General features: G+C 36.6%; 1 protein-coding gene across 3 annotated transcripts; it reads left to right on the plus strand.

The window, feature by feature from the left end:
• Positions 1-5,291: 5,291 nt before the first annotated feature.
• Positions 5,292-11,713, plus strand: LOC130955849 (cysteine desulfurase 1, chloroplastic-like). 3 transcript variants are annotated; one of them, XM_057882830.1, is made up of 12 exons: positions 5,292-5,672; positions 6,245-6,302; positions 6,793-7,073; positions 7,818-7,951; positions 8,040-8,199; positions 8,648-8,834; positions 9,546-9,691; positions 9,767-9,839; positions 10,005-10,068; positions 10,420-10,519; positions 10,860-11,018; positions 11,247-11,713. In XM_057882830.1, exons 3-12 carry the CDS (start codon positions 6,852-6,854, stop codon positions 11,415-11,417), a joined length of 1,416 nt encoding a protein of 471 aa, XP_057738813.1. In that variant the 5' UTR covers positions 5,292-5,672; positions 6,245-6,302; positions 6,793-6,851; the 3' UTR covers positions 11,418-11,713. The 3 variants fall into 3 exon arrangements, with proteins under 3 accessions (XP_057738813.1, XP_057738814.1, XP_057738812.1); XM_057882831.1 differs by having other exon boundaries at positions 6,245-6,275; XM_057882829.1 differs by lacking the exon at positions 6,245-6,302.
• Positions 11,714-13,210: the final 1,497 nt, after the last annotated feature.

Below are 13,210 nucleotides of genomic sequence, written 5' to 3' on the forward strand. Positions count from 1 at the left end.
TCCTCTATGTTCCACAATATAGTTCAAGCAAGTTCAAAAAGAAACTCCAACTCAAATAAATGGGATGGCCTATAAAGAAATTTCTTCTTGAAAATTTTTGATGTTTTTACCAAGTTTATTATCTATGTATGTATGATGTGGTTTGATGAAATTCAATGATCCTAGGTCCTTATCCTAATTTCTACTATCCCAAATCATCATGAACTTTTAGGAAAAAAGAGCTAGGTTCAATGTCATCCAATCACAACTAAGATCTCTTAAATATATATAAACCAAAATGAAAATGCAATAACTAGAAGCAAAACTAAGGATATACTGAGATGTATATTCTGGTGCGCGAAATTTGAACTCACACAACTTTACCGGCAAGTGCACCAGGTCATCTAAGTAATACCTCAGGTGAGTGAGGATCGATTCCACGAGGATTGTCGGATTGAGCAAGCAATAGCTATTTTATTGGACTTAGCCAGGCAAATAGTAAAAGAAGGTTGTTGGTGTAAACGCATAAAGCAATGAAATAAGAAAAGCAAGTAAAGATTGGTGTAAAATCAATATAAAGGAAATAATTAAGGTCTCGGAGATGTTTATCTTTCGGGATTAATACTTCTTACTAACTACTTTAGCAATGAATGATTCATTCTATGGAAAACTGCAAGTGATTAAACCCTAATTCCTTAGCAATTTAATCTCCTCTAATCCTACTAAAATACCACAGACAATGTTAGTTCTTTCATATCAGAGGGTGAAGTTCAGAAAACTAGTTTAGCGCCATAAAAATCTCAATTACCCAAAGCTAACAGGATTATATGTCACGTATCCTAATTAGTCCAGGTAATTCGCAGTTTAGGAGGAGTACTTTCAAGCTGTAGCTCAAGCGACCTTGGTCAGAGTATCACAAGAACTCATGTAGAAAAAGGGTCATACTTCTGTTCCACCCAGTTTCATTTAGATTAAGAATGAAAACATACCTTATAATTGAATCAAACATATATTAAAATAGAAAAGTGCTAATATTAATCCATAGAAATAAGCAGAGCTCCTAACCTTAACCAGGAGGTTTAATTGCTCATGACTTACAGAGAAAATAGGGTTCTAAAAGTGAAGAAGGAAGAAGATCTCCTCTCCTTAAACCTAAGTGACCTCCTCCTTAAATACTACCCTAATAATAAATACTAAACCTAAAAGATATTATTTTAAATTAAAAATTACAAAGATAAAATAAGATAAGCCTAAGAGGTGCTAAATCCACTTTGGAAGCCCAATAGCATGTGAACCAAACAGCAAGCTGGCGTTCAACGCCAGGAGAGGGCGTTCAACGCCCATAGAGGAGTTGTGTTCTAACTTCTTACTCCCTTGCTGGCGTTGAATGCCAGTTTGGGTGTTCAGCGCCTAAGGGGGAGTTGGCAGCTTTTTCATTTCTTGCTCCAAGCTTTTCCAAACTGCTCCAAATTTCACCTAAAACCATAAAAAACACAAGAAAAACTCAAAGTAGCATCCAAAGGTAAGTTTTGCACTAAAATATAATAAACTTAATAAAATTTAACTAAAAACAATGTAAAAACAACTAGAAAAATGGTATAAGATACTCACGCATCATATACAGACCAAAATAAGAAAGTGCAAGTGCAATAACGGAAAATTACTAACAGATATCCACAAAGAGCATAATAAAAGAAAACAAAACAGAATGAAAGTATTCATAAAAGAAGTTTTCCGCCCCAAAAAGCTGAGAATCCTCCCACGCACCTGATTTCTGTGCGGTCCACCATGCATGCATGAAAATCTGGAAGGAGAGAGAATCTATGCCCCTCCACCTTTAATTGGTGGACACTGGGGCTTGGTTTGTTGATATACCACCATGTCAAGCGTCTGCTCGGCATCTCCATCTTCTGCAGCATTCTCCTCCATAGGCTCAGGCGAGTCCGCAAGGGAATGTCCAGGATCTCCTCCTTCTAGCTTCACCACTATCCACTAGAATAGCCGTAAATTGCAGCGTTCGTTCTGGCAAACCTCCTGAAGAAGCTCATGGACCAACTCAAATAAGTGCCAATAGGAGTTGTTGGCGCTGATGGTGGTGGTAGTGCTGAGGATGATGTTGGCTCCAACTTCCTCCTCTTTGTTCCCTGCTTTGCTTGCTCGTTCCACTCGCCAAACAAAAGAAACTGATGTCCTCTAAGTATCCAAAATATGATGTCATCTAGCCTTCTTTCTATTCCGGCTGCATTGGCCAACCTCTTGACAAAGGATGGAAAGAAAATATTGAATTTATACTATTGGTTCACCTTCCACATGATGAATGGCACGACATCCATCTTCCTTCCCTTAAGAATTGCCCAAACCAAGATGGTGACATGTATGCGGATGTGGGTCGAGCGGGTACTAGGCAACAGATAATTGGACACTATCTGCTGTCATATCCTTGCCTCATAATTCAAGTCCGAACATGCTATGCTTACTGGTACTGAGTGATCTCTTGGACTATATTCCTATTGAGCATCAGAATGGCCAATCTTCTTCAATACCGGATCCAATGGGAGTTCGTCTTTGACATATTATGCCCTTATCTTTTTATAAGCGTCTCACCTCTCTTTCGTCCCTATACTATAGTAATACTCCCTAGCCATTATTATTATTATTTTTTGTTATTAGCCATTATTATTATTATTGTTAATTAGAACCTGTACCTAAGGCCATACATATAATTTTTTTTTTGTATTGGACTTGGTATGGTCTATAGACCACACCATCGTCACAAGGATCCAAACCAAAATCCCAAAAAAAGAACAATGGACAATGGCACAAAAACTATATAAACTATATAATATGAATTATGCATTCATTCCCTCATATATTATTCTTAAGGTTATGGGCTAACTCGTTTAATAATCGGGCCTCAATTGCGGAGGTGAATAGCAGCGGCTAATGGAAGAGCCTTTGGAGAGTTGAATCCCATTTTGGCCCCTGAAATTTTTGAGGGGCCTAAATTTGGACCCCAAAATTTATAGTTACCCAATTAAAACCCTCAAATATTGAATCGTGACTCACGTTTGCCCTTGTCGATAGTTCTGTTAACGGAACGCTGATGTGGCACGTTAAGTCGCCAGCGTGTGTATCCATGTGTCATACAGCTTGCCAGGGTGGATTCTTGATGAGTGAATGATGTGGCTAAGTTTGAATCAACTCAATTTAACCCCTCCATAGATGATAAAACCCTAATTTGCAGCCCTCCTTTCCGAATACGGTGAAGACTGTGCTGGAGAAATGATGAGTTCTCAGGAACCCATGAGAACGTGATCGTGTAGAACTCACTGCAGCTTGGCTTCCTGACATCCCCATCCCCATCCCCAACCTTCCCCTTTTCCTTCCCCTTCCCCATCCCTATCCCCATCCCCATCCCCATCCCCTTCTCATTCTCCTTCTCCTTCTCCTTCCCCTTCATCTTCTAATTAAACGGGTCATGCAACTAGCTTCATTCCAAAGCATCCAACTCGTCTATCTCAGACCGAAAAATTCTTTCAAAATTTTTTACTATCAACGACCACCACTGCAAACAAAAAAGAAATGGCAAATTTAATAACAAAATCCCTGAAATCAATAAAATCCCGAACACTACTCTTTTCACTCTCATCATCGCTCTCACACTGTCCGCTGCTCAACTTCCGTCGCGCAGCACCAACAATCACCCGCCTCTGACTCTTCCTCCTCTTCCGTCTTCACCTTCTCATCTAGCAACGACAACAACAACAGCCAAAACATATATGTGAAAGGAAAAGGAAAATGTTGGGGAAAGCAGAAGGGGAAGGGAAAGGGGGAGGGAAAGGGGAAGGTTGGAAAAGTAGAAGAGGAAGGAAAGGAGAAGGAGTTGGGGATGGGGAAGGGGAAGGGAAAGGGGTTGGGGATGGGGATGGGGAAGGGGAAAGGGAAAGTTAGGGATAGGGATGTGAATGGAACAGATTGAGAATTGGGGGAGGGGGTGGTTCTACGCTAAGGAAAAGGAGAAGGGGTTGGGGATGGGAAGGTGAAGGGGAAGGGAAAGGGGACGAGGATGGGGACGGGGAAGGAGGGCTGCAAATTAGGATTTTATCTTCTATGGAGGGGTTAAATTGAGTTAATTCAAATTTTGCCACATCATTCACTCATCACACATCCACGCTGGCGACTTAACGTGCCACATCAGCGTTCCGTTAACAGAACTATCGACAAGGGCAAATGTGAGTCACGATTCAATATTTGAGGGTTTTAATTGGGTAACTATAAATTTTGGGGTCCAAATTTAGGCCCCTCGAAAATTTCAGGGGCCAAAATGGGATTCAACTCAGCCTTTGGAGTTTGGCCCCGTTTGTAATGCTCCCCCTAATGGTCTTTCACCAGCGATCCTTTCCATAAACCTTAATATCATCAATCAGCAATCACGGTGGCTCGATTCTTCGAAGGGAGGGGACGCCGGAACCGCTGTGGAGGTCACACGTAGCAGCAACGCAGACCATCAACAGCACCGCCAACGATATAGTGTTCTACGACTTGATAGGGACTAGAGAGAAGCCGCAGTGGAGAGTGAAAGTTGCAAGGGTAAGGGACCAGGGTATCTGGGTTGGGTTCTGGGTCGGTTTTGGGTTGTATCCTTGTAGCTCATCATGGGCTTTGACCAAAAAAAATATAACTTCTGTTTGTGTGTCACAGTAACAGTGTGTGTGCCAGATGCCAAAACAACCTCACCTACCCAATAGTGCAACGAATTTCCCCAAATTCTGACACAGGTTCACCATTCCCTCAAATTCCGTATTCAAGTAACTACCTCCTTATTCCCTAATGGAAAAGTCTAGGGAGCCAGCAACTTTATGAAATTTTGGCCAGCATGTAACCAGCAGAGAAAGGTGAGCCATTGGATGAAATCTCACATCAATCTCACACCATTAACTCATCATTGATGACTATTTGATGGCTACTAATCACAAAAATTGCTGGCCTCTTAGCATTGCTCTTCCCTAATTCCTATACTTCAATTCTTTACCTCTAAATTTTGTAATTAACGCACGCTTTTTAGTTTTTTCGGTTGAATTTCTAAGTTTATAATTGTTTTGAAAATCGGACCGGTCAGTTCGACTAGATTAACTGTGAACAGTCATTTGTCCGGTTCGATTGCTGTGAAGAACCATCCTGCAAAAAACTCACTTAAAAATCGGTCAAACTGACGATTAACCGATAAACCGCCAGAACCGTTTGGTTTTTTTCCGGTTCAGTGATATATATATATATATGATAAAAAAAAATTCAAACGTTCAGAAATCAGAACCCCTTACCCACCCCTGCCCCTTTCTCTCTCTCTCTCTCTCTCTCACTGGGCAAACCCAAACCCTAACGGCGGTAGGAACCCAGCCCCATCCATCGCCGAGCTCTTCTCTTCGGATAGACGGTGTTGTCGCCGCCGGTAGAGACAGACTTAGGTGCTGTCTTCGCTCGTGGAAGGTCTGCTCGCTTCTCGATCCTCTCCTCCTCGACGTCGAGTGCTTGCTCGGAACTGTTGGCGACGCCGCCGCGAAGGGCTTCTCCATTGTCGTCTCTCCTCGATTTGTTGGTTCCCATCTCTCTCTATTCGAGGCTCCGAGCTCTCTCTGTCTCTCTTTCTCACTGCGACTTGTCTCTCCGTCACCTTCTTTCCTCCCTCGCCGCCGGTAAGCACTACTGCCTCAATTTATTTTGGTTATTTTGTTAATTTTATTTATTCTGATTTTTGAGTTGTTGGCCGCTGATATTTCTGATTCTGCGTTTATGATGAACATTGTTAATGCTAGAATTTTTTCTGATTCTGAGTTGTTTATGTTAATTCTGAGTTTTTTATGCTGGTTTTTCTTATTCTGAGTAGTTAATTTTGGTTGCTGATTTTTGCTGAATCTGAGTTGTTGATGGTATGGTAAAATTATTTTTCATCATTTCACATCTTTCAGGAGCACAAATTACATTTCTTTCTTGTACATTTTTTGTTCAAATTTATACACTTCTTTGAACATTGAAGTATGCTGGAAAGAGTGTTTCAAATTGTTTTGCACTGAAAATTCCAAGCAAGTTCCTTTGTATTGGGTTTGTCAAAGTTTCTGGTTTCAATGTGAAATTCTCAATGCAAGTGGATAATAATAATAATAACTCTTGCTTTATATCATTTATGATTATGAATATTTAGTTTATTTGTTGTTATTCTTTGTTTTTGTACTGATTTTCCCAATTGATGTGGTTTGAAAATTTGTAGGAGAATGAGAAGGAGAACATCACAAGCAATTGTATTCAACAAATCTGATATTGCTATTGTAGAACATTATAATTTTTATTGTTAATTTTTTTTATTCTATTGATATTTTTTATTTTTATAATTTTTATGAAATTGGAATAATTGTTTGTGGTTGAACATTACTTTGTCATTTAAGTGCATTTTGATTTTTATTAATTATAAAGATTGATGTTTGAAGTTATTTATGAACTTTTAATTATAAATTACGGATAATTTATTATGTAAAATTATAAAATTTTAAATTTTATTAGTTTAAAAATTATTAAATTTAAATATTTAAAATTATATATTAAATTTTTAATAATTTTATTTTATATTTAATTATATCAGTTGAACCCCGGTTGAACCTCGGTTAAACCTTTAAACCATTGAACCAATCACTCGACCGGTTTAGTGACCGGCTCGGTTCTCGCAACCTTACTTTATTCCCTCCAACGAAATTCTCACCCTTTTTATTTTATTTTATTTTATTTATTCATTTTTACTCTGCTTTCTTGCTTCTTCTGCAGCACAATTCACCAAAATAACTGCGGTATTGCGATTCTGTTGTTGGGAGTTGATCCGAAAAATGGAAGTTTTGCTGCCAAAACTTCCATCTTTCAAGTTCTCAAGCCCCATTTGTTGCTGTTCAATAAGCACTAGGAGCTCTTCGTATGTGAAATTCGGATTCCGTCGATTTTCTTCTCTATCTGTTTGTGCATCAACCGTTAATGAAGCTGTAGCTGAACCATCCCTTGGTTCCCCTTCTTTGGGGCACACCACAAGACCCCATTTTCCTATACTTCACCAGGTGACTATTTTCTTTTCTTATCTTATCCCCGCTTTCACTTTTTTATCCTTTGTCATTTATGTTTAGCCTGTGAATGATTAGAAAATGTTTAGATAAGATGTTAGCTTTTTAGTTTGATATACTTGCTAGTTGCGATGCACAAGCACTTCATTTTTACTCATGTAGGCTTGTATATGTATCATATACATATACCTTAACCTTCTTAAATTCATGACTAATTTCTAGAAAATTGCCGTATTTATGAATCATATTCGATATTTGCATTCTTATCTGTGCAACATAGTTCGCAAGCTTAGACAAAGTTTAGACCCACTTTGACATTGTGGAAACATTGAAGCTACGAGAGATAGTCTCCTTGACTGCTCACTTACTGAAGCTTAAATGTTCTAATTTATCTTTTCGTCTTGGCTCTATGTTGTGATTGTGATTCACATCCCTAAAGCTTGCATTTCTTGTGTAACTCTTAGTTTATAGAGGAAGAATGTGTTCATTTGATGGATGAGATCTACAACTTTTTGCCAAACCTTAGTCAATGGTTAAACACCTAATTCTCATAAAAAAATCGCTAAGTATTGTAGTAAAGTAATGTGAATAGTTATAGAATGCTTGAATTCCAATGCAAAAGAAATGTGGTTCAAAGGTTTCTCTTCATTAATAAAAAATTTAAAAAAATGGTGAAAAAGTCACTCCATATGTTATTCTTTAACATCATAAAGTTATGATACTCTCAAACTCAATTCACAGGAAGTAAATGGCTCAAAACTTGTTTACTTAGACAATGCAGCAACTTCTCAGAAGCCTACCGTTGTTTTGAAGACACTGCAAAGCTACTACGAAGCATACAATTCGAATGTACATCGGGGCATACATTTCTTGAGGCAAGTATAGTGTAATATTAATAACTAAAATTCTAATTGCATAATTTGGTTGTATGTTTTATCTTGCACAAATTTTTTATGAATACAGTGCAAAGGCCACGGATCAGTATGAAGCAGCTAGAAGGAAGGTTGCAAGTTTTATAAATGCTTCTGACTCCAGTGAAATTGTATTTACGAGAAATGCTACTGAAGCTATCAATCTAGTGGCTTATTCTTGGGGCTTGTCAAATTTAAAAAGAGATGATGAGGTATTTAATGATAGAGTAATGTTATACATCCAAGTCTATTTATGAAACCAAGTCCAACCAAGTTAAACAATAATACTTGGAGTAATGCTATCTATAATTGATTTTTTGTTGATGTTAGACCAACTTGGTTGGAGTTGGCTAACAAAAATCACTTGGATATGTAGCATTATCTTAATGATATATATCTTTATGAATGTCAGATAACATAATTGTTCAAAAGCCTGAGATCATTTTGTGTGTCTTCTTAAGTTTTGAAGAAAGTATTAAGGATTAATTTGAATTTGCAAAAGGAATTCAATAATAGAAATTTGAATGTCAAGAAACATTGGGTATTTTTTAGTTAATTAAATTTCCCTAGTCTTGGTATCCTTGTTAATGTTTGTGTTCCACCATTATGTCCAAATCTTGCCCTCATCAAATCCTCCATTCTATATATATCTTCTTACAGATTATACTTACGGTTGCTGAACATCACAGTGCGATTGTTCCTTGGCAACTACTTGCTCAAAAAGTTGGGGCTGTTTTGAAATTTGTGAATTTAAACCAATATGAAATTCCAGATATGGACAAATTGAAAGAACTGCTGTCAAGGAAGACCAAGTTAGTTGTTGTCCATCATGTTTCAAATGTGCTTGGTATGTTTGTTATTTCTTATTATGTTTCTTTGTATTGGTTGAACAATACTTCAATATGTATAGCATCAAAGATCATGTGCCTCTTGGGTTGATGGCTTGATGAACTTTTTATGTCACAACAAGGTCACTAGGTTTCTAAGCTTGCTATATGGCATACTCAATGTTCTTCTGCAAAACTTTTCAAATTAGGTATCACTTAGCGTTGAACATTCCAAATTAGTATTTTTTTCCCCCCTCATTTAACATGAAGAAACATATTAGGTATGAAAAGGTAAGAGACAAAACCTATTAGTAGGAGAGTCAATTCCAAAACAGCCAGGCTGCTGAAAGGATTGTCTTTAGTTTAAATGGGAGCTCTATGTCTCACAGAGGCTGATAAGTGGTGCTTGTATCAGCATTCTGTAGGGTTTGGTTTAATCACACTTTTAAGAACAGAGAGTTTACTTTGCAAATGAATTTGTAAAGTGGTCATTAATGGAGTATGAATTGGCAATCCAAAACTTAGCGCAGTACTCAATTCCATTACAACCTTAATAAGGTTAAATATCAGTGCATACATCGTATATGAACTATAACAGCATCCTAATTTCTCTTGCTGTGTTTTTTTCAATTTTTAGACTTCTATTTTATGCAGCATTGCAGCTGGTAGTAGTTGTTGCTCACTTTTGGAGTTTATAGCTAAAATGAACTAGTTTTGATATATTTGTACAGCATCGGTACTTCCTGTTAGAGATATTGCTTACTGGGCTCATGATGTTGGAGCAAAAGTGCTTGTGGATGCCTGTCAGAGTGTTCCACACATGACAGTTGATGTTCACAGCCTCAATGTTGATTTTCTTGTTGCTTCTTCTCACAAGGTTAGGATTGTTAACTTATTTTTGCTTGTATTTCTTTGGAACAATTATAATAAGTTTGTCAAATACTTCTTCCAGATGTGTGGGCCTACAGGTGTTGGATTCTTATATGGTAAAATAGACCTCTTGTCGTCCATGCCTCCCTTTTTAGGTAAGTAATTAGACATGGTATTTCCCTTGCGTCTTCTCGTTCAAATAGGAAATGACTATAAAATAAAATTGAAGCCCTATTTTTTTTTTTTTTGGAACCATGATTAATGATATTGTCTTTTGAAGCTAATATACTGATGGCAACCTCGGCCTTTTCTTTGTCTAGGTGGTGGTGAAATGATTTCAGATGTATTTCTTGATCACTCAACTTATGCTGAACCTCCATCCAGGTTTGTGAACTTGCTTTTCCCGACTCTTATCTTATGGATAGTCTTATGTGACCTTGGGTGGAGATCACAAGTTTGATGAAGAGCATTTGTGGTTCTATTAATTTGCATGTCCATGTCTAATAATTTCTTTGCTTCTATGTTTTTAAAATTAACTCAGTGGTCAGTGTTACTTGACAGATTTTAACTTCTCAATCCTTTAACTTCAAAAGGATCAACCATCTACAGTTACTGTTAGTAATAGATAATAAGTGATAGATAATATGTAGTTGTTGTTCTCTTTGCAACTTTTTTCTGTTTGGAATACTATTAGTTGATTGTGTCTAATTATTCGATGCACTCTGATTGTCCTAGATTTGAAGCCGGAACACCAGCAATTGGGGAAGCAATTGGTTTAGGAGCAGCAATTGATTACTTATCTGGGATTGGTATGCAAACCATACATGATTATGAGGTAACTTAGGCTTCAATCTTTTAAAGGACAAGCTATTTTATGATTCAAAGAACAAGAAAGATACATGCTATGAATCTTTCAAAAGCATTAACATGCTTGATGTTCCTCTTACTTTTTTCTCTTTCTTTTGGGGGGACAACCCAAAAAGGAAAACTGATAGAAATGGTTAACAAAATGCATTCTAAATGAAAATGATCTGTGCTTATGTGAGAGAAACTGCACTGTAAATTAAATTTGATAAATCTTTCCACGTTTATGCTTAGTCACATATGTTGATATTAAAAGTTTGTCTGGTGCAAGGTTAACTATTTTGATTCCAATGAAATGTGAAATTTCACAGGTGGAGCTGGGAAGATATCTTTATGAAAGGCTCCTTTCAATCCCAAATATTCGCATCTATGGGCCGGCACCTTCAGAAAAAATTAAACGAGCTGCACTTTGCTCTTTCAATGTTGAAAATATTCACGCTACCGATCTTGCAACATTTCTTGATCAACAGGTAAGAGGATAAAATGGCCATCCCCAGTCCCCACACGCAAAGTTCTCCAAGAACCAGTTTTTTCAAGAAAGAAGCTATAGATAGCAATCATGATGATCATTTGCAATTGTATGCCTGCTAAAAAAGCGTACTATTTAGCATTTTTCGAATTATGATCAGCATTGCATTGAGCAAGTTTGGAAATTATTTCTGCCTTGAATTGCAATTGATGATGTAACATCTTTTCAGCATGGAGTGGCTATCAGATCGGGTCACCATTGTGCCCAACCCCTCCATCGGTATTTGGGAGTCAATGCAAGTGCACGTGTAAGTCTCTATTTCTATAACACTAAGGAGGATGTTGACAATTTCATCCAGGCCCTCAATGACACAGTCAACTTCTTCAATTCATTCAAGTAATCAGAAGGTAGGGACGTGCTATCAATTTTTCTTTTTGTATGTCATCTCACTGTTAGGTCAATTGGTAGGGACGTGCTATCTCAATGTTCTTGAATTAAATTCCTTCTAATGATCTTAGTGGTGGAGGCGTTTTGTAAATTTTGGGTTTCATTGTCTAAATTGTGGAACACCACCACATCAACCTCCTAAACTTATATGTATAATAAAATTGATGCTGAATTTCTGTATCGAAACAAAAGAATGATGCTTAGGCATTGTTTTATACCAAGTCAATATTTAAAATCAGTTGTAGCTTATTGGAGGTTGGAACAGGTATACATTTGAGCACAAGAGTTGTTTATTAAAATTTAAAATTTCTGATACTTTTATCAACTTTATTCGTTCACAAGGATGTTAATTCATTCAAAACTAAAAAAACATGGATGTTAATCCATGAGAGATGATGTGTTATAGTGTCAAGCAGCACAGACAATGGAGAGCCCTGTAAATTCAAAGACATGCACCAAAAAATCAATTATATATATGTTATTGATTTCTGTCGAGTTATTTTGGTTTTTTAAGAATATAATCTCAATAAATTTTTCATGTAAAAGATATTCTTTAACTTGCTAATCCATCGGGGTACTATAAATATATTTTTAAGCGCATATCTGTCCAATGTTTCTTGTATTATTCTTTAGATAAATATTAGGTGAAAATATGATTTTATAATCACGTTTCCAAAAGTTGTTTTTGAAACTACTGTTTAAAAAAAGCTAAAAAATAAATACACAATTTTGTTATAAAAAATACAGAAATTTTTGTAAAAGAAAATACATAAATCTTTGAAGAAAAATACAAAAATATAGAGAATTACACTTTTTTTTTTTGTTTCTGTTTTCTATTTCTCTCTCTCAAAGAACAAGAGAAAACAGAAAGAAAAAAAAAAGTTTTTCTTCTGCTTTTTATTTTGTTTTCTATACAAGAAAGTTGAACAAAGAAAAAAGAACGTGAGGGGAAAAAGACAAATGGATCATGAAGGGAGAATCAGAAGAAGAGTGAAGCTGATCTTTAAGTTGCATATTTTTTTTGTTCTTTTGGACTCTTGGTTAAATCTTTAATTAAACTATGACTTAATCACTTAGTACCATTCTATTTTTTTTTCTCCCAAATATTGTCTGATTTTAATTACGCACATAATTATAGAAATATATTTTGATTTTAGAGTAAAAGACAAATAGGTCCCTAACTTTTTAAAACGAGAACATTTTCGTCCCTCAAGATTGAAAAATACATTTCGATCCTTCACGTTTTAAAACGCGTGACAATTAGATCCCTCCGTCGAGTTGGGCTTCAAAACGGCAATGGAAAATGCTGACCTGGAAGGATAAAGTGTTAGGTGTCCGTTTTAGTTGCTGATGTGGATGGAGAACAAATTTTTAATGGACAAATTAGTCCTTGATGCCTAACATCTTGCCTCTGCCATGCGAGTTTCTGCTCAAAGACCCTCCACTTTCCTCATTTTGATTATTCTGAAACTTGTTCATAGCTTGCTCCTATTGATTCAAAACCTCCATTTCACTATACAAATTCTTAGTGTTACTAACATACCTATCCATCTTCATCACCATACCTTCCATATGCTTAACCAAGAACCCTAATTCATTGACATCTATGACCCCACTCACAATGTCACCATACACATGCTCAAATCCCTGCAATGCAGGAACAGAATACTTCTTCCCTAACCATATTTATGTAAGACTATATATATAAACACTAGCACAAAAATGAAGGCCTAAATTTGAGTTTTA

Source organism: Arachis stenosperma, chromosome 10 (genome assembly GCF_014773155.1).
Source record: "Arachis stenosperma cultivar V10309 chromosome 10, arast.V10309.gnm1.PFL2, whole genome shotgun sequence".
NCBI classification, from domain to species: Eukaryota; Viridiplantae; Streptophyta; class Magnoliopsida; order Fabales; family Fabaceae; genus Arachis; species Arachis stenosperma.

Bases quoted from the DNA above. Each gene is read 5' to 3' on its own strand.
- LOC130955849 (XM_057882830.1), top strand. From the start codon at position 6,852: ATGGAAGTTTTGCTGCCAAAACTTCCATCTTTCAAGTTCTCAAGCCCC. The intron at 9,840-10,004 runs GTAAGTAATTAG...TTCTTTGTCTAG, and splicing joins GTCCATGCCTCCCTTTTTAG to GTGGTGGTGAAATGATTTCA. The intron at 10,520-10,859 runs GTAACTTAGGCT...GAAATTTCACAG, and splicing joins AAACCATACATGATTATGAG to GTGGAGCTGGGAAGATATCT.